Below are 27796 nucleotides of genomic sequence, written 5' to 3'. Positions count from 1 at the left end.
GTGTTGGCATGTGGGAGAGAGAAGCACATGCCATATAGACCCTCTTAGGAGCTCAAACCAGTACAGTAATTACATTCAGCAGGGAGCCTGGTGAATCTGGCTGGTGCTACTAATAACAGAAAAGGGAGAGTTAATGGCAATGGCAAGTCAGCTGCTCCCATCCCACCTTTCTGCTGCCCCGTTGCAAGGATGTTCAGCAGAGAGCCAGCCGTGGCAAAATAGACTTCATTCTCACCCTTCAGTGCAATTCTGAGCATGTTGTTTAATCAGAAGTAAGTCCCGTTGTGGCTTACTTCCTAGTACAGGGATGGGGTCCTCCAGATGATCCTGGACTCCAACTCCCATCAGCCTCAGCCAGGAACATCTGAAGGGCCAAAGTTTCCTCATTCCTGTTGTCAGGGGCTCAGGAGCAGAGGCACAGGAAAGGGAGGAAACGGAGAGCGAGGGGGAGGAATCCGAAGGAAACCTAAGCGATGACAGTGGTCCGAGGTCTCTGAGTCTTTCCAGCGAATCGGAAGACTCACAGAGAGGGGCTCCCAGGGTCAGAGCAAGGGGGACACCCCAGGAAGAAGGGGCCAGAGGGGACTCAGAGAGCAGCAGCTGGAAATCGGGACCAGCTTCCCCACCAAAGAGCAGTAGGGGGGAGGAGTCCCAGGTATCGGGATCTGGCTGCTCACCGCCAGCGGGAGGAGATGAGTCAGGATTGGTCACGCCTCCATCGGAAAGAGAGGAAACGGTCGAGAGGAAGGTTGGAAGATGGGTGCGCGCGCCAAGTTCAAATGTACAGGCGAGCGGCACAGTGGGTAGCCCGGATAGAGAGCCAGGTCCTAAAGCCCGCTGAAAGGAGGGACAGGAGTCAGGGGGGTCAGCGTCAGAAGAGTCCAGGAAGGAGGAGACACCGGGGGGCAGAAGGACCCAGAGGAGAAAGGAGCAACGGAAAAGGTGGAGTAAGGCTAGAGTCTTAAACTGGTGTACAGGGGGTGGAGACTCAGACAGGGCTTCGCCGATCTAGTGTCTAGACGTAGGGCTGCACGCTGCGGCTTGTAAATGGAAACTGAACCTCAATAAAGACTTTTGTACATTACTACCGGCTAGCGTTGGTCCTCTGTGAGCTGGGACCTGGAGGCAGCTCTGACACCTGTCCTCATAAGTAAGTCTGCTTAAGACGGCGACCATCATGGATGCTGTTGAGAGTGACAATTCTGCGTCTCCTCCTCTCTGCCCTATTTCATAAGGCAAAATATATGAAGTCATGTTATTTTGGTTGTTTATACCTGTTGCGCTTCTTTGTCTGCCAGGGAAATCAATGACACAATGGCAAGATAAATGTTAGCAGGGAAAGGTGGATGAAGAGATGTGGGGTCTTCTTTTCAGCAGTTGCTAAGCATTTTCTGTCATTTATAATTATTGCCTCAACTTCCACTGTTAAAAAAACTGCAAGGTTTCTAGTCCTCATGGATTATTACAAAAGGTTTGAAATGGTGTGGATCATGCTAGTGAGGAAGGCAGAGGTAATATTTCTTTTTTTAAAAGAATATTTATTAAAGTTTCCAATAGTAATGTAATAAAAATCAAAGAGAAAAAAAGAAAAATAACATACATACAAAAAAAGAAAAAAAGAAAAAATAACATACATACAAAAATAAAAATGATTAAAAACACATAAAATTTCCGTTACTTATTTTTCATTAACATATTTCCCAGACCTCCTCCCTTTTTTGTATTCCAATTCAAATTGTTGGTTCAGCAAATCCTTATCCAATTCCTTTCTCAAACATCTTATCAACAAAAACCTTAATTTTGCCATATTTTTGAAAACCACTTTTTTACTTTATCCAAACTTAACTCTCATCCAAACCTATATAATGGTACTTGTTCTTAAAACATTTCCCTAAGGTCGAAAGAAAATTCCCTTCCACGAATTTCCAATTCTCCTAAAAGTAAGACAAAAAATAAAACAAAAAAGCAACTTATATTATGTACACTTTAAATTCCCATTTTTCATTCCACCCATCCCCCTTCCCGGTTTAAGCCTCCAACAAATCTCAAAATAAGACCATCAACCCGAGGCTCTTAAATCTCTCTCATAGCTCCTCTGCCAGTCTTTTTGATAGTCTTTAATATTCAAGACCAAATCTCAGGGAGACTCCCGCCCTGCAGCATCCACGTTTCTTCCAACCAGGCCTACGTACTTGAAGATAAGACCTATAGGGTATTCCACATCTTGTTTCATTCTCCTTTGAATTCCAAATGTCCCCATAGCTCCAACTTCCAGCTGAATCAAATTTATAATCCAAGGGTCAAATGATCTCCAGATAAGGAGGTCTCTCCATCTTGCATTTTCCAATTCAGGCCAGGCTTCCATTTTCAGAAATTTGTTTCTTCTTGTTACCATCATGTCAGGCCTGAAGTTGCAGCTCACCTTTTGCATCTGCAGGGTTGAGTCCCCCACTTTTTTCTCTTCAAAGGCAACATTATTCTCCTTCTCAATTTTCTCTGTTTGTTCAGTTAAGTAGAATTCCTGTACCAAGTTCTTATCAAGTTCATTGCTAGTACTAGCTCTTGTGCCCAAAGTTGTAACATTTGTAGTCAAAACACCTATTTGACCTTGCAGCTTTCCCAAGAGAAAGAAAGTCCTGTTCAGTTCAGACTGGATTTCCTTACCAACTGCCATTCTTAAGCATATCAAGGTTAAAAAACAATTTCTCAGCTGGTTCTTAATGCAATGTCCCAAGACTCCCTCTAGGGGGATTTAAGTTTCTTTTTACTCCTTTCAGCACAAAACCAAAAGTTCCATACGTTAAATTGTAGCAGTCCTTCCTTCTTTGAAAACATAAACTTGTAACCAATATAAGCAGCAGAGACAAAGTCCTCTTTTTGTATCTTGACAGCTAACTTGACAGCTGTCAAATTGTTCAATTGCTCATCAACCGGCTCTCACAGACCACTCCCGGGTCCGGGGGGGGTGGCACATCAATTTTTAAATTTAGTTCTTCTCCCACAGGTTCCCCTGCTTCCAAATAAATTTTCTTGTAATCTCAATCAGCAGAATTAAAATCTTTTGCAAAAAATAAAGCTCTCCACGACCTTAGTTGGAGGTTCTTTGCTTTAGAATATTTACAGAAAGGGGAGGCAGACTTCCTGTTTGGACCTTCCCCGATCAGTGCCGAATTTAAAGATATTTAAAGAATCCAATTTCCGCACTACTCAAGGGTTGTTGTTTTAAAGTCCCAATTGTTCCAGGAAAAAGGCAGTGCTCACCGGCAACAGCTATGCGGCTTCGCTCCACGGAAATAGCCAATGACTCTCAGCACCGCACCACTTCCCCCTCTTCACTTCGGAGCCCGTTGGTGGGTTCCTTAGCGGGTTGGGGGGCACTAAAGGTGCCCGCCGAGTCCCATGGTCACAGGCTTCATCCACCTGTGATTTTTGAAAGGGTCCCCGCTTCGCCGTAGCGGATACGACCCGTTTCGTGCGGAGCTGGTCCCTCCAGTTCAGAGGGAGGCGCCACCCCGGAAGTCCCAGGCAGAGGTAATATTTCTAGTGCTTGGGGCGGGGGGACTTCACATCTCTAGTGTTCCTGCTTCTGCCATAACAAAAAAAAGTTCTGCCCCAGAGGACAGGAAGAGATTAATGGGTTTAAGTCACAAGTGCCTGGTGTTTGATTTTAGCTGAATAGAGGAAACTCTTCAATGGTAACGACCTATACTGTAAGACCCCTGCCAACTCTATCCCTATTATTCTGCATGTTCACAAGAGGTGAGGAAGAGAGAGAGAAGCGTAATAGCTGGTGTTGGTGCAGGACATGGTGAACATCCACCTGAAACATGTAATGGTCTTCAAGTTGATGTTTCAGGAAGCTCTTAACAAATTAAGATACGGTAATTAGGATGAAAATGCAGTAAATCTCCCTATGCAATTAAAGCCAGTGAATAAATCTATTGCCCAACCTCTCTTATGGTATATTCTTGCTGTGTGGGTGTTCATGCACACACACACTGAAAAGTTAAACTTTGGTAAGCAAGACTAAATATTTAGAACTGTATAAATTTTTTTAAAAATTGTCCAGTAGCACCTTAGAGACCAACTAAGTTTGTTCTTGGTATAAGCTTTCATGTGCATGCACACTTCTTCAGATACACACAAAAGTTTATACCAAGATCAAACTTAGTTGCTCTCTAAGGTGCTACTGGACATTTTAAATTTTTTTAAATATATATTTCAACTGTGTCAGACTAACACAGCTACTTACCTGTATTTAGAACTGGATAGAGGTGGGTGAACATGAGACACTCTTCTGAACAGAAGTGAGTGGAATTTTTAACATTTTGTATTTTTATCAATTTAATTTTAGTTTTTTGTCATCTGTTTGCATTTATCATCACATACTCTAGGAAACTACCAACACGTGTGAGCATGCATGCATATAAGACAAGATAGGTTTCATGCCAAACATGACATTTAGCCTTGTCACAGCAGGACTTAATTTGAGACAAGGCTCACTGGGGCTTTGCCTGTCCCCTGGTAGCTGAGCTTGGCCTTCTTAGGCATGAAATAATGGTAAAGTTTCTACATTTGAGCATGGATGAGCATGGAAGTAAGGCAATCAATGTCTCCTAGTAATGACTGCTATATATTACCTCCAGAGCCAGAGGCAATATGCCCCTGGTTGCCACTTGCGGGGAATGACAAGTGGTCCTTCTTGAAGACTTTCCAGACATATGGATAACCACTTTGGGAAACTAGAAGTGCCTTTGGTCTGATCCAGCAGGGCCCTTCTTGTGTTCAGGTACAGAGTCCTCAGCGCTGAATGGCTGCAATAAAATGTCCACAGCAGTCAGGGCTTACAAGGCATCCCCTCTCATTTTAGAAACTAAACATCATTTCCCACCTAGTAGGATTTTAAATGCCTTAAGTGGTGTTAGCATCGTCCTTCCTCCCCCTCTGCTAACAAGGCTTAATCTGAGCAAGGGTGTGAAAGAAAGCTTTAACTCCACAATATATCTACATAACGGCCTCGGAACATGTGCAGGTTTTCTCTTCATGCGCACACATGCCCTAAGAAGCCACAGCTACTTCTGCCCTGCATCTGAGATGGCAGAGATGGGAAGGCAGGTGCTTTGATGTCAAGCTCTGTAGCTTTTTGGGAGGTGGGATGCTAAACCTCTTATTTCAGAAATTCAGCGCTGGCTGGGCTTCCAGAAACTAAAGGGAGGGAAAGGAAGCAGACTAGAAAACTTTCCTTGCAGACGTCCAGTGCAGGCGTCCTTGCTGCTTTGCGCTCTCTTTTCTCTACCCCAAGTGGGAGGAGCTCCCGGAGGTTCCAGTCAAGCGGAAATCGCCAACACCAGAAAGCTTTTCAAAAGTGTCGGGATCCCGAGGAGTTCTCCAGAAGCAAGAGGAGGAGCTGCCCGGAGAACTTGTGGTTCTGGAAGAGGAAGCAGCAGAAGAAAGTTCCTGAACCTCCACTAAGTGCCGAGACCGCGCTGAAAACCCAGCGAACAGAGAGGCATAGGGTCGACAGCCGTGACCCAGAGGGGAGCCTGTTATTTTGTGTTTTCTAGCGCCAGCCTGCGCCAGTGGGCGGGAGAAAAGAGAGACCGGGAAAGGCTCGAAGGCAACCCGGGACTAAAGACAGAGGCTCTTTTCCTATAGTGGAGGTGAGGGAGCTGTCCCCGGCCTCTGGTGCTGAAAGGTCCTACCGCTGTGGAAGAATGTTCGAGGAACACTGAACACTCAAGAAACTTTTGTTGGCTTCTGTTGTCAACAAGGAGCAAGCGGGAGGTGGTCAAAAGGCTACCCTTTAGCACGGTAAGAGGGGCTGGGAGTCATTTGCTAAAGACTGCTTTTTTGTTTTTTTTTAAAGGCATTTCCTTCTGACTAAAAGGGTGGTGCAAACTGAAATTGTATGTTCTTTTCCTTAAGTTACGGCCTACAGGTCTGAATCTGAACTCACAAATTTGTTCCCATCTAGAACCCTCAATTCCACGTGCAAAAGTAAGTTTGTGTAAGCCAGGTGTGATTAAAGTCTTTATTCATGTTAATTATCGGTACGAAATAGGGTTAAGAGTTCAGGAAAGCGTAATTAATCAGTTTGAGCATTACCCCAAGATTATGCTTGAGCTGTCTTCCAGTCTACAAGGTACATAATTAAAATCACTTTGTACATATTATTTACCTCCCTCGGCACATTTTCAGTTCAGTGCGCACCATTTAGGGGTGGGAACTGGTGGCTGTTTGAACCACAGATTCTAACCATGCACCTACATCTAATATGTGGTAAGGTAGTACAGATAGTCAAACTACCTGGAGGTGAGAGAATGCTCACACTGTATTTTGGTTGTCTGCTTGGGCATTAATGCACAGTCAAGGTGATTAACAACGATAGATGAGTGAGTTTCTGCATGTTTTTCAGTGCTTGTGGGTGAGTGGAAAGAATGTGCAATTAAATCTGAATGAGAATCTATGAGAACAGAAGGAAATGTATCATTCCTGGACAAAAGGTGTGACTTTTTATGTATGTGATACAAGTGTAGAACAGGTGGTTCTGATTTGTATTAATAGTTCTCTACATAGACTTGATGATTTGGAATTTGAGATTAATTCATCCATGGGAAGCGGAGGGTGTGAACAGTTTAGGACTGTTTATCTAAGCCAGAGCTAGTGACCCATTAGAAAGCTCTGGAATTCATTCTGTGGGAATTTAGATTCATATCCCAACTCATGACCTTTACTGGGGGACTTTGGGGAAGCTGCTGTTATGGTCATCCCTAAAACTACAAATTCTGATGCTTTCCTTTGAAAGCTTGTTTTGAAGACATGTGTGAAAACGTAATGTAACCCACAATAAGTGTTAGGCAAATTATAAGTCTAACACTGATTAATGTACAGCTCCATGCATTGCAGTTGCGCTGACATATATATTTGCAATCTCCCTTTGAGAGGTAAAGCATCTTGTTTGTTCCATGAGCAGCTTGTTATTCCATTCCATCCCTCTAAAGAGCCCCTCCCATCCTGCTTAAATTTATTGCAAATTCATGAATCCATTGCTTTTGCTTCTAAGCACTGGAGAATAGCTATACCTCTGCAACAGAAATCAGGCTTTGCACACTGAAAGTCCTAGCTTCAGGTCCCAGTACCACTTGCTAAAACTTTGGACAGCAGCTATCAGTCAGTAATACTGGGATAGATGGAGCAATGGTTTGCCTTAGGAGGACAAGTCATTTTACATCTTTGACATTTGTCTTTCCTCTTCCTGTATATTTTTGGCAACTGTATTATTATTATTATTATTATTATTATTATTATTATTATTATTATTATTATTATTATTATATCCTGCCCATCTGGCTGGGTTGCCCCAGCCACTCTGTGTGGTCCCTTGCTCTGTTTAGTAAGCCAAACATGCCCCATTTATTTGGAAGCCGATAAGAATAAATGAAATGTGTGGAACAATGATACATATAAGTGTGTGTATGTGTGTGGAAGGTCCTATTATGATCTATAAAAAGAAAAACTAATGTAGAATATGGATGTATACACACCATACATTTAAAGCACATTTTTAACCTCAAAGAATCCTGGGAACTGTATTTTACTCCCCTAGAGCCACAATTTCCTGCACCCTTAACAAACTACAGTACTCAGGATTCTTGGGGGGGGGGCTTCCAATGTATGGTGTGTATGCAGCCGGAACCAGATATCTGGTGCCCCCATGGCTATTTCAAATGCGGAAACATTATCTTTTTTTTCTGTGCCCCTTGGCTGTGCCCCTTCTGGCTCCGCTTTACCCGAGACTTCCCCAAGTGCATTGAGAGACAGCTTGTCGAGGAATATTAACCAGATGTTAGCCAACCCTTCCATCCCATTGCTTTGGGAAGAGAGAGGAATCATACCAGGGGTAGGGTTCTTTCTCGCAAGGGTTCTTTCACCTGGACAGATTTGCTCCATCAATATATTTCTTGCAGGGTCTAATCCTAGTGGGGCAGCAGGGTAGGGGTGGAAGACCAAGCCCTAATCAACAATATTTTATCGGCAAAGCATGTGATAAATGTCACCATAATGTGCAGAATGGCCCAGAATTCCAGACACAAACTTTTAGGTACATGTTATTGAGAAATCAGGAAGTACCTTGAATATTATCTAGTACAGTCCCTATCTGAAAGCAGATCCTAATTATTGGGTTGTTTTCATAATAATAATAATAATAATAATAATTAATAATAGTAATAATAATAATAAAATGCACATGAATAACCAATTGCATAACTATATTTTCTATATAAATGGGATGACATTTGGTTCACATTTGAAATTTAGCAAGAATTTGCAGTGGGTTTTAATCTTAAAAGAAACCTAATACATTTGTTGCTTGTTCAAATTTGGTTTTTTAAATTCAGTAAAGAAGGTTATTAAAAAATAGAAATGCTTATTTAATTGTGTTGAATTTTGAAGCAACAGCATAAAGTTTTACCCTGTCAAATAAAATTATTTTGCACTTTCATAAGCCCTAAACTTTATAAAATAAAATTTATAAATGGGAATTGTATGTGCGGGAGAGAGACTAAGAGAATGCACATTTTTACTCCAAGCAGATTCAGGTTAGCAGATGTTAAGTTAGCAGAGTTTCTTTCTATTTCTCTTAATGCTATTCTTAAATCTGTATGCGCATAAATTGTGACCCATTTGGCTGAATCCAAAGAATCACGTAATCAAGGAGGATTTGAGTTTATGTTTGTCAAAAAGCATCCTCTCGTGCTATGCAGTAAATCACTTCTGAAATTGAGGGGACTTTGATAACCACTTTGTGATACATCACAGAGTTTTGCTGTTCATTGCAAGTAGTCAAGCATCCTACTGGGCTAATGTAGCATGGCTATTTGAATCCTGGTCATTGTGTCATCATCATCGTCATCATCATCATTAAAAATGATACTTTCCAGATTTATAATTTCACTAATTTTACAATTATTTTAACATTTCAAAACTTGACATCCTTTCCCCTCTTTCTGCAGTTCCTAAAATTTACTTTAATATCTTCTGCATATCCAAATTAACTTAATTTGCTCATTTATTCATCTACTTTAAATATATACTCCTGTAAAACTGCATGTTATTACAATAAGCCTGCCAATGTTCTTATCTATAAATATTCAATAAACCATTTCCATTCTTTTATAAAAAGTTTATCTTGATTTCTTACTCCTCTGGTAAGTTTCGCCATTTCTGCATATTCCATAAGTTTTTGTATCCATTCTTCCTTTGCTAGGACTTCTGCTTCTTTCCATTTTTGGGTGAGCAACATTCTTGCCGCTGTAGTTGCATACATAAATAAGTTTCTATACAGTTTGGGTAGTTCTGTCCCTATAATTCCCAAAAGGAAAGCTTCTGGGTTTTTTTTACAAACATTATTTTAAACATCCCTTTCATTTCATTATGTATCATTTTCCAGTAAGCTTTAACCTTACTACAAGACCATCACAGATGATAAAAAGTACTTTCTTTCTCTTTACATTTCCAACACTTGATTTAGATTTATACATTTTTTGCCAGTGTACTGTGTTAGATACCATTGATATATCATTTTCATATATTTTTCTCTTAGACCATAACATGTTGTAAATTTTATATCCATATTCCACAATCGTTCCCATGCTTCCATGTCTATATTATGCCCAATATCTATTCCCAATGTATCATTGAGGATTTTACTTGCTCATCTTTTGTCTGCCATTCCAATAATATTTTAGACAGCACTTTTACATTCCATTCCATCAGGTCTCTCTCCAATTGTGATATTTGTTCCCAAAACCCTCGTATCCTATCTTTCTTAAATTCTTCATTCAAACTTTCAATGCTGGTAACTTTCCTTATAATTCCTTAAATTATTTTAATTTATACTCTCTTCCCTCTTGTTTTAATAAATTTCTGTAAGTTCTCTACCCTTCTATCATATTATTTTTCTTTACCACTATAGCTTTCAATGATGAGAACCAAAGTGGTGTTTTTAATAAATTCTTGGATTTATCCTATACAATTTTTTCCTAATTATATGATTTGTAAATCTTTTATGAACTTTCACCTTTTCATACCATAAATAAGTGTGCCAACCAAAAATATTGTCGTGATCTTCTAAGTCTAGAATATGTGAATTCTCTAACGTCATCCATTCCTTCAACCAACAAAGACAGGATGCCTCATACTATGGTCTCATATCTGGCAGGGGAAAATCTCCTCTTTCTTTTGCATCCATAAATATTTTATATTTTATTCTTGATTTTCCCACTTGCCAAATATATTTAGAAATATATTTTTGTCATGAGTTGCAACCAACCTGGTCATTGTGTCTTGCTCTGTTCTCAGTTAAAATGGTGGATATTTTAGAGCTGAGCTGAAAGATCTAGTCATTTGTTTTTTACCTTTAAAGTTGTATTTTAGTCCTACAATTTGTTGTGCCTGTTCACAGCTGTTTGTCACAATCACTAGTATCCCTTGTGGTGTTGCTTCCAATACCATTTTCCTCCTATTTCCTTTCTTCTCAAGGAATCTCAGTCAATCCTGGATCACATAACTGGATGTGATGATGTCACTACACAGCATTACCTATATTATTTTGCTGGTGGTGTCACAATGGAAAGGGAGCCATTTTGAATGAGGGCAATGACAGCTATATATAAGAAATTCTAGCCAACCAGGGATCATTCTAACAACTAAACACTTTTGTAGCCCTTTCACATGTAATTCTGAAAAAAGTGCTAGAGGACCCCCCACTCACCGGCCTGCCAATGACAATTTTTGTGAGAGAGTGGGAGCCTACACTTTCAGCTCATCCAAAGATCATTGAGATTTAAACTTTCATCATTTCTAGATCATTTCACAAAGCTATATGGCAATGGCAGAAGGAAACAGAAGTTGTCCTTAAGCTCAGACAGAGTAGTGTGTGTCAGTTCAAGGCATATCTGAAGGACATTTCCCTCACCCGGGTGTGACAGCAGCGGGCCCAGCCCAGGCCCAGTCACTGCACCAGCTTCAGGTCAGCACAGCAATTTGCCTGCCCCTCCCTCTGATGCCTTCTACCCTGGACAGTATGAGCAGCAGGGCTGTAGATGTGATGCTGACCCTCCTGCTCTGTTAAGCCCCCACCACAACCCAGCCCAGGGTTTAGCTTGCAGCCAAAGCCTGAGCAGTCTCACTTATACCCAACAGGTCAACCACCACCATACTCAACAGCAGCCTGCAGATTTGCACACCTTGTGTGACCCACCAAACGAGAGAGAGTACACTAGCCATGTACGGTGACTTACTAAGGGTTTTTTAGCCTCCTTGCTTGTTTTTCAGTTCTGTGTAGGCAGCAAAAAGGGTGACATTCATTGAAGTTCCCGAGAGCCATCAAAGGAGCTGCATTCACTCGCTGGATCCCAAGTTGTTCTCTCTTGTCAAGAGACAGTGACTGGTCCATATTTACCCAGTAAGCCTTGTGCACCTGCATCTCCCCAGGGCTAGTTCAATGTTTGCCCCACAACACTGCACTGCACCCCTAGGAGCAGGGCCTCCCACTGTGACAGATCAGGTGCATGCAAGTATCTGGCCCACATGTGTTCCAGGGTAAGGCTAGGTTTGCTACATTCTAATTACTTACTAAAACGTAATTAGGGTCTGCTTGGAGCCTATGGGACACACTACCCATTTGCACAACAATTAACACTTTAATCCATTATACAAGTCCCATCAGGCATATTAAAAGTAGGATTTGCTACACTGGATGAGGCGGCGGCCAGTTGACCGATTAGTTGGATGGCACATTTTCAACAAAGCTGCTTACACATTAAGCTTTATTAAATGAGTACGTCAAGCTGACAAGCAGTTGATTATCATGAAACCCAGGCTGTTGTTTTTTCCTGTTCTTTCTCTGTAGTGTTCTCGTAGCATTCATTATTCACCAGAGGCTGACTCCTACCCTGAGTAGGATCAATCTGCACCACAACATTTTGTTGTAGGTCCCTGTATTTGAAATGTGAAATTCTGCCTCAAAATTCAAACAACAGAGATGGATAGATAGATGATAGGACAGACATCTGATAAATAAATTATGAAGCTAAGAATCCATCACTAAAAATGTCCAACCAAACTTAATAAGTTCCATTAAAAACAACTGGGTTTAAATTAAATCTCAACTAATTTGTTCTGTTGGATTCTATGTACAGCGGACGCTCGGGTTGCGAACATGATCTGTGCAGGATGCACATTCGCAACCCACAGTGGCACGTCTGCGCACTTGCGGGTTGGGATTCGGCTCTTCTGTGCATGTGCAAAGTGCAATTTAGTGCTTCTGCGCATGTGTGACCGCTGAAACCCGGAAGTAACCCGTTCCGGTACTTCTGGGTTTCTGCGGTCCGTAACCCAAAAAAACGCAACCTGAAGCATCTGTAACCCGAGGTCCGACTGCATCTTCTATTTCAGGAATGATTATTAACTTTAGTTGAATCAGGACCTTTAGGTATAGATTTTTATCCCACCTTCTCACTATGCTCAGAGTAGCAGAGTGTTGAGATTATGAAAACTCAGAGAGATTCCTATTTTATTATTTAATATATTTTAACTTCCTCTCCAAGTTCTTACAGATGTTTCTGTGAATGAAGATGCCCCTCACCCCAATTAGCATCTGATTTTATTTTTGGTAAAATTTGGTGACAACTCCAATTAGCTTTTCCATACAAATCTGTTATGTGGCCTATGGCATTTTTTCATTTGCTTGCAAGGTTACAAGGTATAATTGTGGATTTAATCTTCTCTCACCCCTAAAGGAAATATTCTGATCATCTGTTTCAGACCAGTGCAGCCAATGACCAGCCAGTACAGTCTCCCCACCAGGGCTTGTAAACCTTCTGCTTTTGCTTCCTACCCAAAAGTTAAAAAACACGAGGGGGTGATGTATGAAGCACCCATCAGGCTAGTGGGCTTCTTTTGGTTTTGTGCATTTGCAAGCTGTGCAGGTCTATGTTTATGGCAGGGATGGTGAGCCTGTGGCCCTCCATATGTTATGAGACTACAACTGCCACCAGTCCTGACTGTAGGCCACACTGAGAGCATACTGATGAGAGTCCAATAACATCTGGAAGGCGACAGGTTCCCAACCCCTGCTTCCAGATAAAAAGCTATAGGAAGATTAGAGAAAGGTCAGGGTTAAGCTGCACAATATGCTAAATAGACAAGGTTGTCTCCATCAAATTTTTATTCAGAGTATACCCATTAAAATTAATTGACCTAAGTTACTTCTGTCCACTAATTTCAATGGTTCTGCACTGTGTATGACGGACATTGCATACAAGCACCACAGGCTAGAACAGAATGGTAGAACATAATTTCCTGGGTCATACCTCTTTATATAAAATGATAAAATCATCTTGTGGACCTGCTCATTCCTGAATTCATTTGGATTTGTGGTTGCTGTTTTTTCCAGGGTCAAGGGATGACCAAACTCTACAGCAAGTCCAAAGAAATGGCCGAGCTCATATCATCTCAACCATGGATAGATGAAGCCCTAAGCTCCCAAGATGAGATGAAGGAAGAAGATAGCAGGCAAGCCTCCTATGGGATACTTGCTGGACTTAATGAAGAGCATGACAGTATTGAGGAGGAGGAGGAGGAGGAAGATGGTGGGAAGCCAAAAAGAAGGGGCCCAAAGAAGAAGAAGATGACCAAGGCAAGAATGGAGAGGTTCAGGGCCCGCCGGGTGAAGGCTAATGCCCGGGAGCGAACACGGATGCATGGGCTCAATGATGCTCTGGATAACCTTAGGCAGGTGATGCCCTGCTACTCCAAGACACAGAAGTTGTCCAAAATTGAGACACTCAGACTTGCCAGGAACTATATATGGGCTTTGTCAGAGGTTCTGGAAAGTGGGCAGACTCCAGAAGGGAAAGGTTTTGTCGAGATGCTATGTAAAGGTTTGTCCCAACCAACCAGCAACTTGGTGGCTGGCTGCCTGCAGCTGGGACCTCAAACCCTGTTCTTGGAGAAACATGAGGAGAAAAGCCCTGTCTCTGACTCAGCTGTGCCCAGCCACAGTTTTTCTTACCAGTCTCCTGGGCTGCCCAGTCCACCGTACGGAAACATGGAGGCCCACCTTGTACACCTAAAGCCTCCCACATTCAAAAGCCTTGTGGATCCGTCCTTTGGCAACCACCACCAAGACTGCACATCTCCGGCATATGAGGGCCCCTTGACACCTCCCCTGAGCATCAGTGGAAATTTCTCCCTAAAGCAAGATGGTTCTCCAGACCTGGAAAAATCATACAGCTTCATGACCCACTACCCATCTGTTAGCTTGAGCAGCACTCATGGGCACAGCTCTCATTTCTCAACCTCAGTGCCCAGGTATGATATCCCCATAGATATGAGCTATGACTCCTATCCTCATCATGTGGTTGGGGCCCAGCTCAATGCAATATTCAGTGAATAACCCAAGAAGATGAATCCCCTCATGGATTAAAGGAATGCGATCCTTTGTAGAGATGGTGTGACATCAGTAGAATTAATACTGTGAAAAGGAGTTTACTTGCTCTACTATGATCAGACTAGTTTCATGGGCAGTCACACCGCATTCCTCTGAGCACAAATATATTTTAGTTGTGTTGGTTTATGGGCTTTCAGACAGGTCCCCATTCCTAAAGTGCAGCTCCAAGTTTCTTCATGGTTTTTGCATTTAGGATGCAGACAAAACATTTACAGTTAAAAATGGAGCTGATTTGGAGTACCCTCATTGCATCCACTACAAACATCCCCCCCTTCCAGGGTCAAACACTGGAATGAAAACGGCTCTGCATGTTTGCAGCAGAAGCTGGCAGTGGGTGGTGCTGATTAACTATCACCCATGACATCACCATTACACCACCATATTCAGATCCCAAAACAGCCTTGCAAATGCAGTTAAAAAGTTTCTTTTTTTAAAAAAGGTGGATTGTTAATATATAAATTAATATGAGTACATAAAATAAAAGTTGGAAAGCCCACTCAATGCAATGGGGAGAGGCAGGCAGCTGACCGATTAAGCCAATGTTATTTCTGCCAAGCAAACTAGAGTCAGAGTCACACCACAGGCAAAGAAACTGTTGTGTCTTCTCTTTCTTCACATTTAGATTTGCCATTTTGCCCTAAACTGAGTGTTCAGTGCTTCCACACAAATCTGCAGAACACACTGCCATGAAACCAGGCACAAAGCTGGTATAAAAAGTGTGGTGTAGGGCTTATGCAAAAGCCTGGGAAATGGGAAGGCAAAGTATTATTATCATAGTGCATCTGTCTTCCTGACCTTTCTCTTCCCCTTCCTTTCACCTCTCTCAATCAAGGATGGGGAACCCAGGGCCATCCAGATGCTAGAGTTCAGTTTCCTTCAGCCTCAGACAGCATGGCCAGTGGTCAAGGATGATAGGAGTTTTAGTCCAGTGATATTAGAGGGGCACAGGCTCCCCATGCTTGCTCTAAATAATAGACTGCAGCAGGGGATAGAGTAGTATCTACATGGGACCTTAGGGTGATGGGGGTGGGTAATACAATGAAATCAAGACAAGTGCAGCAACACTTTTTGATTTATGGCTCCCCAATAAAATTCCTATGAGGAGGGAAATATAAATCTATGACCGTTGCCCCTGCCCTGGTGCAAAACTTACCACCAGCTCTAACAGAGGTGTGTGATACACCTATTCCTCCCCCCCCACTGCTTTATGCTTATTAAACTTATCACAATTCTTTAGACTCACCTAGATCAGCCTTTCAGATGTTTCACTTCCGAAGGCACCTCCATTTTGGCCTTGATTTTTGTAGTAAGACAAAATCAATGCCAGCCCTAAAGAAAGTGGCGAAGTTCACTGAATTTATAGACTCCCATTTCTCTTGACAGTCTGTAGTTCCCCAGAAGTCAGAAAAGAGCAATACCCAGGAAGGAGACACCACAGAGATTCTGCCTGCTCCCTGTGAAAAAAACAACCAGTGTGAAACCATGATGGACAGGAAGAACACTTGCTGCTTCCTGTCCACTAGGAACGACAGGGTTTTGTTAATGGGGAAATAAAGTTAAGAGATCCTTCTTCCAACCCAACAGCTTTAGTCTGGATTATACATAGCACCATGAAAACACACGCATGGGGCAAACCCGGCTACAGACTGTCATGATCGCTTTAGACCAAATGTGCTTGGCCTATAGCTCCTATCTTCCTATGCTATTGACCATGCTAGCTGGGGCTGACTGGGGTTGGAGTCCAACAACAGATTGTAGGTCACAGGCCCCTGTTTCTGATTTTGACTCTGCAACCACACTTTCCAGTTTTGGGAAGCAGCCTCACTCCCCTGAATCATAAATCTTAATCCCATATGTTCAACCATCTGAAATCCCAAATAGTGTCTAGGAGAATCAAGCAAATGATACAGGCTTCAGGCTTCTTCCCAAGGGGCTTTGGTGAAACTGTAGGGAGAAAGAAAGACTAACAACACTCCTGAAAATGTACAAGGCAGTAGCTCCTTCCAGCAGCAGCCACATATGAGCCAGCATCTTCTCATACACTAAGAGGATTCACATATAGGAGCTCACAATCACCAGTGCACCTTATAGGAAGGATGCTCCTAAAGCGCAATGTCTCACTTTCAATATGAATATCACACTGATTTATCTCCAGCTCCTCCATTGCCTAGCCTGTGTGTGCAATGTGGCATTGCTAATTCATGACTTCAGTATAGCAGCAATAAATGGAAGGCTAGCCTTCTCCGGTCCAGACCAGCTGCATCACTTCCGTTGCAAGATACAATGTAGTCATTCATTCTTTCACAATACTGAACTAAACCTCAATGGGTGGATCTTCAATCTTTCCAGTCAAGCAAGAGACTCACATCCCACCACCATTTTTTAAAAAAACCGGCTCATTTGCTTGTGCCCTAGAAAGGGCTCAGTTCTTGGATCTTCTACCACCCTTTCTTCTTACAATAACCAAGGCATAAACATGCATAAGAATGTGGGGATATAAAAAACTGCTGGACTTCACAAAAGCAAATGAAGCCCATTACCACTGACTGCCATCTTTAAGCTGAACACTCAAAAGTCTAAAAGCTGGTTGTGAGGACTTGATATACGTGCTTCCAGGTCCTCTTCTCTCCAGCTAGCCAACAAACAATGGTGTATTTTGTTATATATCCCAGCTAATGCACGATACATGGACAATTCAGGTTCCAGTGCCCAATCCAATTTGCAGGGCTGCCTCTCTGTATTATTCAGAATGCTGATGTCACATTGCTGTTGACATTATTATTATTCATTTTAGTCCAGCCATTTAAATGCAACGCTTCTCCAATGAAATTGCATGTGCCGTGATCAGTGACTGCAGAACTTACATTTAATTTAATGTAATTTAAACTCCTGGATGCCAGCCAGGCAAAGGTCACAGATGAGGTGGAGCCTGTCTTGGGACTCAGGTGGAATCTTGCTTGAGCATGTGTGTGATCCACACTTCCCTTTCTTCCTCTCTTTCCAGCAGAGTCTATGCTTTAAAACTCTGTGTCCAAGCACCCGATTTTTTTGCTCCTGAGCTTTCCCTGTGAAAACCTACTCTTGGAAGCACAATTGGAGCAAACAGCAATCTGTGGAAAAACCCAGAACCCTTTGCTCTGGTCAAATGCTAAAGAGCAGGTTTTTGCAAGGAAAGCTCTGGGACTTTAAAGCGCAGTCCTGTACCCGGAAAGAGTGGAGGAAATGTGTTTGGATAAGTCCAAAGTTAGAAGAAAAGCAGGCGTCTAACTTCTTGTCGGAAGACAGAGCTCAAGAAGGACCAGTCAGGAGAGTGTATGGGGAACCCTGATTACCCAATCAAAGCACTCTGCTTTGGCCAACCTTCCCCGCCTGGGTGCTTTCCAGATGTTGTTGGACTCCCATTCCCATCAATGCCAGATGGCATGGTGGCCATTATTGTCCAACAACATATGGAGTGTGGCATGGCCAAGGTATTTTTTTCAATTTTATTAGCATCACCCTGATTTTTCTTTCCTGTTACTAGTGGTTATTAAGCAATATGAATACTGGTATTCATTTTTATTTGTGTGTTACCAAAGTTATATATAACTCAACTGCGGTAAGTACTGCTGTCTGTGAGCATCCTATGTGAACACTGTTCTAGGTAGTTACCTTGGAACTCCAGGGTTTCCAACACTAAAAGTTGTCACTGAAATTTGCCTCCTATAAAATGTGAAGATAATATTAGCATCTCTGCTTGGAGCCCTGTGATCAGCTGAAGAAGATTAAAAGGAACCCACAGCCTCATCAAAAGGGACAGGATACCCACTGTGCTCCTTTGTGACCCCCTGCTCTAGAAGGCAGCCGCCCAAGTAAAAGCCATGTCTAAAGTGTCCCTATTATTTATTATTAACCCAGATTCTTTTAAGTTATTTCCTTTTTCATTTCACATGAAATGTGAAACATGCTAAATGACCTATGGTTTGTTTGTTTGTTTGTTTGTTTGTTTGTTTGCTTGCTTGCTTCATTGAATTGACTTTAAAGTATTTTTAGTTGGAGGTGTAGAATTGTGGGGATAAATGTGTATGTTGGGAGACATCTCTCGATCACTCTTCATTTCATGGTGCCTTTGCTCCATGGATATTTATTAGCTCTTATTTATTTAACTTATTCCTCTCCCCACTTTGTTTCAGGGGATGGGGGGCCTCCAGCCCACAGTTTCACCAAGTAATTATATACTGTATATGCTGTTTGTGTTCCCTTTGAGAGGTGACTTCTGTGGGGATTGTCACTATTGGCCGCAGGTGCAGCCAAAGATAAGCAATAACAATTGCCAAGGCTATGCAATTCAGTTTAGTTTTCCTTTCAAGTTAAGCCAGAGTTAGAGTTGCCATACATCCAGGAAATCCTGGACATGTCCTCTTTTGGGGGGACTACATACCCATCCGGGGGGATTTTTATATTTTAAAGCAAATTTCTGGGTTTGAGGGGGTGTATTTTTGGGGGGTGCGGGTGGCTCCTGTTGGCTGCCCACACCCTGTTCCATCATTGTCTAGCCTCTAGCTAGAGAACTTATGACCAAGTAGGAGCCCTCCATTTCTGTAGAGGAATTATCTGCAGAGATTAGAATTTCAAGAAAACCATTGTATTCTGAAGGAACTTGTTAATAAACAGCTTCTAGGACAAGGAGGGTGATGATGGTTGGGTTTATTTCATGGGGGTCTTTTTGTACTAAAGTATATATATTTTATCCTTTTGTAAAGAAAACAGAATTGGCTCTTCTGTCCAAATAAAAGTGGTGAATTTTGTTTCAACTAAAAGGCTCATGTGATTTAAGAACGCTTCTTTCTAGGCCACAGGAGTGGGGCAGTCTGTGATGCCAGGGATTCAACCTGGGACTTTTTGCTGGTAAAAGGCATGTTCTACAGCTGTGCTGTACCTGTTCCTCAAAGATCTCTCAACATTTGCAATTGCACACCTGCAAAATGGGGCCGGGAGGGGGAGGGGAAGAGAGAGATGGCCATCCATTTCCAGAAGCATCCATCATCTGGGATGCTCAGTGTTCACAGGTGAAAGTTAACATTTCCCAAATCTTGGACATTGGCAACATCAATAGAATCAGATACAGACAGAAGGAAAGATTATCCCTCTTTCTTTGACCCATAGAAGAATCCCCTAAAGCCCCCTCTGCCTACAGCTTTCCCTGTTGGGTTATGGCTCCAGCTGGAGTGTTATTAACAGCATTTTCCTCCTCCACTAGTGCCAGCTCCTCCCTTGGCCTCTTCACTGTTGCCTAATCCCTTGTAAAGTGCAGCTTGGCATCCCCCGGGCAGTGGCAACAGCAGCAAGTCTCCCCAGCACTCTCCAGCACATCCAGTCTCTCTGGCTGCACATGTATCCAGCACAGCTGAGTGCCTTCTGCCAGTGCCGTGTGTATGGAGGGAGAGAGGGAGTGGGAGAGGGAGAGGGAGGAGAGAGAGAGAGAGAGAGAGAGAGAGAGAGAGAGAGAGAGAGAGAGAGAGAGAGAGAGAGGCTGTGGCTGCCACTTCCAGTGTGCTGAGCCCAAGGGGAGTCAGGAGAAGCATCTACCTGATCCCCATAAGGGGTGTGTGTGTGTGAACTCAGGCAGCTTGCTTACCCCAGTGCACATACAAGGGACTCAGGCAGCTAGAAGGGGAGGCCAACCAAGAGTAATGGGGCAGAGAAACAGCAGCCAGGGGCTGACCCTGAGAAAGATCTCAGTTGCATCTCATATGTTCCCACCATTCCAGGCCAGCCTTTTCCCTCTGCACTATTGCATAGTCAAAAGCATTTACATTTCATATTGTTGCATGCCACCTCAATTTCAGGGCAGTGTGAGATTCAGGTACTTATCCAGAGTTCTGATTCCTTTGGAATGACTGTGGTGTCTTTATGATATATGCTTTAAATACACACATATACAACCCTTGCTTCTCCCTCTTCACAGGTGCTGAACCTGGTTACTAGACATTTATTGGCCTGAACCAGATCCAAACTGCAACGACTTCACTTGCAGTTAAACCGGAACCAGGAAAGAAACAAAAATCACAATGCCTTGACTGCCAGACCAGGATAGGGCTATTATGGCAGATTTCAATGCGCCAAGCAAGGAGATTTCAGTGGGAAGCATCAGGATTCATGAGAAAGAGGTAGCCCAAAGTTTGCTCTTGGATAGGCCAAGGCCAGGGCCATCCCACTCATTAGGCAAGGTGAGCAGATCACCTCGGGCAGCAAGATCCACAGAGGCAGCAGGTCAAGCCTCCAAGGAATGCATTGCCCACTGCTGCTGCCACTGCCGCGATGGCAGCGATGGTTGTGGTGTGCTCCTTGGAGGCCAGATCTGCTGCCCCCTCGGTAGCCCCAGCCCCTGCCACCTCTACAACAGCATCTCAGCAAATAGGTGGTGCTGCTGGTCTCCTCTCACCCATAGAGAGGGCATGGCAGGGGCTGCCCTCTGGGATCTCCTGAGCTCTGCACCTGCCCAGCAAGCCCCTTCCAATAACACCCACTCTATTTTGGAAAGGTGGAGGACTCAGAGGAGGAGGAGTAATTATGGTGTTGATTGTAAATTTGGGCAGGTTTGTGTGGGAGAAAGTGATCCTGAAAGTATCCGGATCCCAAGCCATTAAAGCATATTTACTTATGCCCAGAAATGGATATGCAACCAGTGCAGTAATTTAATAATTTAAGATCTGGCCTAACAAGGTTTCTTGTGACTCATAAAATACACACTGCACTCATTTAATACTTTGAAGTTACCAGGGAATAGACAACTGTGACTCACCATTTCCTGCTCTGACTGGCAGTGACTTTCTGGGACCCCAGACTGAGGTTGTTCCCAGCTCTGCTGGCTGACATCCTTTTCAAGTGAAAGTTATGGAAATTGAACCCTGGATTGCCAGCAATGAAGGCATCAGATCTAGCACAAAGTCAGCCCTTTCTTGGTGTCTGGTGCCCTCTGAAAGTTGTTTGACTCCAATTTCCAGCAGTCCCAGCCAGCGTAGTTAGCAGTCAGGGATGATGGGCATTGTAGTACAACAACATCAGGGGTGCACCAGGTTAGAGAAGGCTTCACTAAGCCAGGATCCTCTCAAATGCCCCTTTCTCTAATGAGAAATCAAAAGCACTTATCAATTTTTGTGTGTGGGAGGGTTGCCTGATAGGTACTTGATTAACCTTCTTGTCCTTTCCCCCAGCCTGGCAGGGCCAGCAAGATGAGGTGATGGCCTCAAAGTGGCAAGATTCACAAGGGCAGCAGATCCTGATGTGGATCTTAATTCCCCCACTCCTGGTTCCTGATGTAGCTCTTCCCTCACCCCTTCTTCCCTGGCAGGAGGGGATACCATTTGGGGGTACACCACGGGTGTCAAAATGTCTTAGGTCAGCCCTGTTTCCAGGGATGCTAAAGGCCTCTGGTGTGTTGGACACATTCCCTCTCCTTCCTTGACTGAAATGAGCAAAAATCTCTTGCATTCTTTCAATGGGAATTAATTTCTAACCCTCTTCTTTGCTTGTCTTCTCCATACACTCTGGGGCTGCAAGATTTCTAAGTAGCGACCATCAGCAAGGGTGTGCATTGCTTACGGGTGTGTCTGCTACAGTGGAGTGGGAAGAACAATCTCAAAGCACCAGTGGCATTGACTCCCTCGGCAAGCTGAGCCATAGCACAGCTGGACTCTGGGTTAGGTTGGCTCCCTTCATCCAATATGAAGCAGTGACTGACAATGTGCCAAGTTCCCAGCTTTCCTCACTGTTATGAGACTGTGCCAGCTCCATCATGGTTGAACTCTGATGCTCTAGAAGCTTGGAGCAGCTGCTGGCCCAGCCGGGACTCAGCTTGCAGCTGTGTGAGGCTTTCTGTCTCCCAGAAGAGCTGCCTCCTCCTCCTACATGTGTGTGTGTGTGTGTGTGTGTGTGTGTGCGCGCGCGCGCACTTGTACTCATGCACTTTTAAAAAAATAAGAAATGGAATAATTAAATTACACATGGCTGTCCTTTATCACTATTACTTTTTATATTGGTTTTAGAGGTCTTGACAAGAAGAATAAGAAGTAATTTAGATATAAAAGGGATAACACTGGGACAACAATGCTACAAACGGAACACATCTGCTTATGATGTGGACTAGAGGGGATGGGGCTCATGCAGCGACTCTCCCCCCCCCCCCATTCTGGGAACTGTAGTTTCTTAAGGGTCCTAGAAATAGTAGCTCTGTGAGGGATAAACTGCAGTTCCCAGGATTCTTTGTGGGAAGCCATGTGCTTCAATTGTATGGTGTGTACACAGCCCCAATGTGTGTTTACCAGTGTTTTCCCTGCTTTCACTGGTGGAATTGTTGGTGACGATTGAGCTTTTACATGAGGCAAATGCAGAATAATGGTTCTCCACCCCAAATCAGCTGCCCCACTCTTTTTCCCAACTCCAATCTGCTGGTTGGGGAGCATAGAGCCACATAATTACTAAGCCCCTTTAAACCCTGCTTTATAGGCTATAATTCTGATAGTTTGTAATCTGATAACTCCATGAGCCAGTGAGCCTCTAATGTGCCTGTCTGAATGAAGTCTGAGGATTTCATCTCTGCTAAGCCCAACTATTGAATTGTCAATTCTTGGATAAATCATCTTTCATTCTTCTTCTTTTTAACGGCCCTCCTCATCTCTTCAGTTTCAGATTTTGGCCATCAGCTTCCAAGAAATGAACAATTTAAGAACAGAGGGATAATGAAAGACACTGGGTTCTTAGAAGGGTATGAATGGCAGGACATCACTTTTCACCTTCAGCTGCCACTCATCCAAATTCAGCCAAAGCCCAATGTTGCAACAGGAAGCAAAGCAATACAAGTCCAGGGAAGACTGTGCCACATAATATTTCTTCTTTATGTTTGCATTCAAGTCAAAAAGAGTGTCCCTACAAAGTCTGAACGTGGGGCAAGCCATGCTGGTTGGGACTGCTTGAGCATGTGGCATTGATACTAGCTGCTGTGAATTGCAGGTGGGGAGAGTGCTGTTATGCTCAGGTCCTGCTTATGGTCTTACCATAGGCATCTGGTTGTTCCACTGTGAGAACAGTATATTGGACTAGTTGGAGCTTCAGCCTTAGTTGGCAGGGTTCTTCTTATGTTCTTATGACTAGTTCTAATGGGGTTTAAGTTGACTTTATAAGAAATGTCTGGGTGGTAAGAAGTAGTTTGGCAATGGAACCAATTACCTAGAGCAGGGATGAGGAACCTTTATGGTCTTGTGGGCCATATCTTTCTCTCCCCCATCTGGGTGGGACAACTTTGACAGGTGGACAGGACCACCCACCTGTAAATCATCTGATGTCATATTGACATCAGGTGATTGACAGATGCGTGGTCCCTCCCATCAGTGAAAGTTGTGTTGGAGTGACTGGACATGAGAAGGGGTTAATTCCCCTAATTTGCTCACCCATGGATGAGCAAATCAAAGGTGCAAGGTCATCCAAGTCAGTTGCTATGCTAATGGTCCAGTGCCACTACTATATCTGTGATTAATGTATGTCAGTTCAGTAGTGTGTCAGTCTGTGAGTCTGCAGTTTGTCTGTCTGCTAGTCTGTTATCTAGTCAGTGTTACTTGCCAGTGTTAAGTCTTGAATTGCTGAACTTATTCAGAGCAACAAAGATACTTTGTACTTGTATGCAGTGCCTTTTCTGGGGGATGTAGGGGGATGCATACCCCTAAATGTTTTGTGAATCTACGTTTGGCCTCATTAAGGGACAGTATTTGAATATGAGTAGGAAAATGAGAGTACCTCTAAACATTTTTAAAGAAAAAAATCACTGCTTGTATGTATCTGTATATATCTGTATCTGCAAAAGTCTACAAGCTGTATACAGTGGTACCTCGGTTTAAATATGCTTCAGGTTACATACGCTTCAGGTTACAGCCTCCGCTAACCCAGAAATACTGCTTCAGGTTAAGAACTTTGCTTCAGGATGAGAACAGAAATCGTGCTCCGGCGGCGCAGCAGCAGGAGGAGGCCCCATTAGCTAAAGTGGTGCTTCAGGTTAAGAACAGTTTCAGGTTAAGTATGGACTTCTGGAACGAATTAAGTACTTAATCCGAGGTACCACTGTATATCTGCATCCAGAACTGTTTTACTGAGCCTTATCTTCCGCAACAGTAAACCATCTGAACCATCTGCTTCTGTGTGGCGACTAATAGGGAGAAACTTCTACTATGTGGTTATCTCATCTGATGGCCCTTGGGATCAGGGACAGAACAGAACTCCCTATGCATCCTTGTCAAAATCCAGGTTCTAGGTACCAAAATGTCTCTGATATTGTCCTCTTTACATTCCTGAAAATATAATTCAATACAAAGGAACAGAGCAAGGAGCAAAGCCCAGATTGCTTGCACCGCAGTTCCAACTGCACCCCTTTGTTCTCAAAACATCCAAAAAAATCCAAACACACTCACACCTCAAATGTATACTTTCTGCTATATGGTCACTTCTAAGACCCGTCAGGGGTGAAGGAAGGCTACCCGGCACCCGGTGCAGGGTGTCAGGGGCAGGCAAACAGCCCGGCGGGACATGTGCATGCACCGTACATATGGCGCATGTGTGGCACCGCTGCGTGTGTGCAGTACATATCGGTGCCACACAGGCGCAGTATGTCGTGCTGGTGTGCATGCACCATGGGCGGTTTGCCGACGGCGCTGCTCGAGCACCGTATGGATGGCGGTGGGATCCCTCCTCCGCCACTGCAGCCGTGAGCGGAGGATCCTCCACACGCGTTGCCGCGATGGCATTGGCTCACGCTGCCGCGCCCAGGGTGGTGGGGTGAGCCCCCCCCCACGGAGTTACTTGTCACCACCTCAGAGATGGCACCCAGGGCGGCCCACCCCCACCCCTCTTCATCCGCCCGGCTCGCTGTCAAAGTTGCATGGCTTCTACAAAGCTTCAATTATTATTCTAAGTTTTCAGCCTATCTGGGTTACAGACATTTAACTTTGAAATGAAAGGATAGGACAGAATTAAGAGATCTGATTTTATTTTAAAACCATTAATAATTATAAGTATAAATGTTTCAAACAGGCATCAACTTAAGGTAAAAGGTAAAGGTACCCCTGCCCGTACGGGCCAGTCTTGACAGACTCTGGGGTTGTGCGCCCATCTCACTCAAGAGGCCAGGGGCCAGCGCTGTCCGGAGACACTTCCGGGTCACGTGGCCAGCGTGACATCGCTGCTCTGGCGAGCCAGAGCCACACACGGAAACGCCATTTACCTTCCCGCTGGTAAGCGGTCCCTATTTATCTACTTGCACCCAGAGGTGCTTTCGAACTGCTAGGTTGGCAGGCGCTGGGACCGAGCAGCGGGAGCGCACCCCGCCGCGGGGATTCGAACCGCCGGCCTTTCGATCGGCAAGTCCTAGGCGCTGAGGCTTTAACCCACAGCGCCACCTGCGTCCCCAGTTGCCAAATACACATGTTGGTGCTGGTGCTTCTTCTTTGTTGTGGTTGTCAGCTTACTAAAACCATGCTTTTAAATATAATATGCATTTTAATTGGGACATTGGAAACTGAAATTTGGTGGCATATATTCTAACTTGCTCTGATTGCTCGAAACACCCTCTCAGCACACCGTGATCAAGCCTGCTCTCTCTCTCTCTCTCTCTCTCCCTCCCTCCCTCCCCCCTCCCTCTCTCCCTCTCTCCCTTTCTCTGTTTTCTGCATCTGCCTTATAGGAAGAACAGTTGACAATAAGGAAGTTTAGGTAGCAATGGGAGTGAACGTTGGGTGGTGCGAGTATTTCCTTTGCAAATTTGAGGCAGCTGCATATTAGAGGGAGATAGTAATTGGCAGGCGCAAACATTGCATGAAAGTGGGGCAAGTGATGCTGTCGTGGGACTTCCTGATTCTTGGACTGCTGTAGCATGTATCATTCATACAATATTGAATCTGGCCGCTGGTCTACTCTCATTGCTCTGTTATGTACTCTCATCAGAGGAAACATACTAAGATTAAATACTGTCCTACCTGAAGTCCTTTTCATACAGAGATAAGAAGAGCTGAACTTGAGACCTTCTGTCTCAGGGTTGGGAAACTCTGACTCCCATCAGCCCTAGTCAGAATGGCCAATGGTCAGGGATGATGGGAGGTGTAGTTCAAGAACATCCCTGCTGTTCCTGCAATAGCCTAGGCTTCACTGCCACGTGATGGTCCTTCCACCCACCCACCTCCCAGCCAGGCCTTCCCATTTTTTTAACTGTGTGCTGCAACACCAAGCCATGTTCAGATGCAGTATGGAACTGCACAAGCAGAGCTATGCCAAAGCTTCAGCTTTGAAAAAGAACACATGTTGCAAACAAACATGATTGCTACACAGTCAAGCTGCTAGGCTATATTTCATTTGGGCTGTTTGTGAAAGTGCAAAACTGGAAATCACCCAAACTATGCCCCGTGGCTTGGCCTTCACTGTACCAAGTCATAGAAGTTTGTTTCTGATGAAACATGGTCTAGATTTACTGTAAATTCTCTCTCTCTCTCTCTCTCTCTCTCTCTCTCTCTCTCTCTCTCTCTCTCTCTCTCTCTCTCTTAGCTCCAGAGCCGTGCCTCCCAATTCTCCCCCAATGAACAGGAGAAGCAAGCTGGTAATTCGGGTAAATCTGCGATACGCTCAGCAAACCCCCTGTAAGCTCCAGATCAGCCAGCATTTTCAATCTGTTTTCAGAGAGGTACAGAATGTTTGCTTAGCAGTGGCCAAAGGCCAGGAGATTAATCAGTGGGCTTCCTCCCTCTCCCCCTCCCTTGCATCTGCTCAGACAAGCCACAAACAAGACAGCTAGCAAATCTAACAGCAGGCAGACAGGAGCTCCCATCAATGATCAGGGGCACTGCCTGCCCCTCTATTCTGGGGTGGTTGTTTTTACAAAATATCCTGTTTCCTTTCTCCCCACCCAGGACACTCCCAAAATGCTGTTTTTAATTGTGCCTCACCACTTTTGTATGCAGAACAGGGTTTGCACACCTGTAAGACCATGTTAGAAGATGTACATTCCTGAGATTGCGCTTCTGAGATGACAATGAAGAGGACATGCTGGCTTCCACTTTCTCATATTCCTTGTAATGATGCACAATAAAAATGAAACAAAGGCAGCTGCCTCCTTTTGCTATTTGTCCAATTGAGCCAGGTATCATGCTCCAGCCCTCCCCAATCTGGTGCTCTCCAGATGCTGCTGGACTACAACTCCCATCATCCCCAACCACCGGCTATGCTGGCTGGAGCTGAGCGGAATCAGAGTGCAAACATGTGAAGGGC

General features: G+C 44.0%; 1 protein-coding gene and 1 long non-coding RNA gene across 5 annotated transcripts; one reads left to right on the top strand and one right to left on the bottom strand.

Moving 5' to 3' along the window:
• Positions 1–257: 257 nt before the first annotated feature.
• On the bottom strand, positions 258–10557 carry LOC309362601. The gene is made up of 3 exons (XR_014165029.1): positions 10419–10557; positions 1139–1223; positions 258–389 (listed from the first exon to the last, which is right to left on the bottom strand). It is a non-coding gene; the product is annotated as an uncharacterized lncRNA (long non-coding RNA).
• Positions 5248–19258, top strand: NEUROD4 (neuronal differentiation 4). Of its 4 annotated transcripts, XM_081898180.1 has the most exons (3): positions 5248–5811; positions 5926–5997; positions 13460–19258. In XM_081898180.1, exon 3 carries the CDS (start codon positions 13469–13471, stop codon positions 14459–14461), a length of 993 nt encoding a protein of 330 aa, XP_081754306.1. In that variant the 5' UTR covers positions 5248–5811; positions 5926–5997; positions 13460–13468; the 3' UTR covers positions 14462–19258. The 4 variants fall into 4 exon arrangements, with proteins under 4 accessions (XP_081754306.1, XP_081754304.1, XP_081754305.1 ...); XM_081898178.1 differs by lacking the exon at positions 5926–5997; XM_081898179.1 differs by lacking the exons at positions 5248–5811; positions 5926–5997 and adding an exon at positions 10747–11032.
• Positions 19259–27796: the final 8538 nt, after the last annotated feature.

The sequence above is a fragment of the Podarcis melisellensis genome (genome assembly GCF_964234715.1).
Source record: "Podarcis melisellensis genome assembly, chromosome: 2".
In the NCBI taxonomy this organism is placed as follows: domain Eukaryota; kingdom Metazoa; phylum Chordata; class Lepidosauria; order Squamata; family Lacertidae; genus Podarcis; species Podarcis melisellensis.
This window is presented reverse-complemented; position numbering and strand designations above follow the sequence as displayed.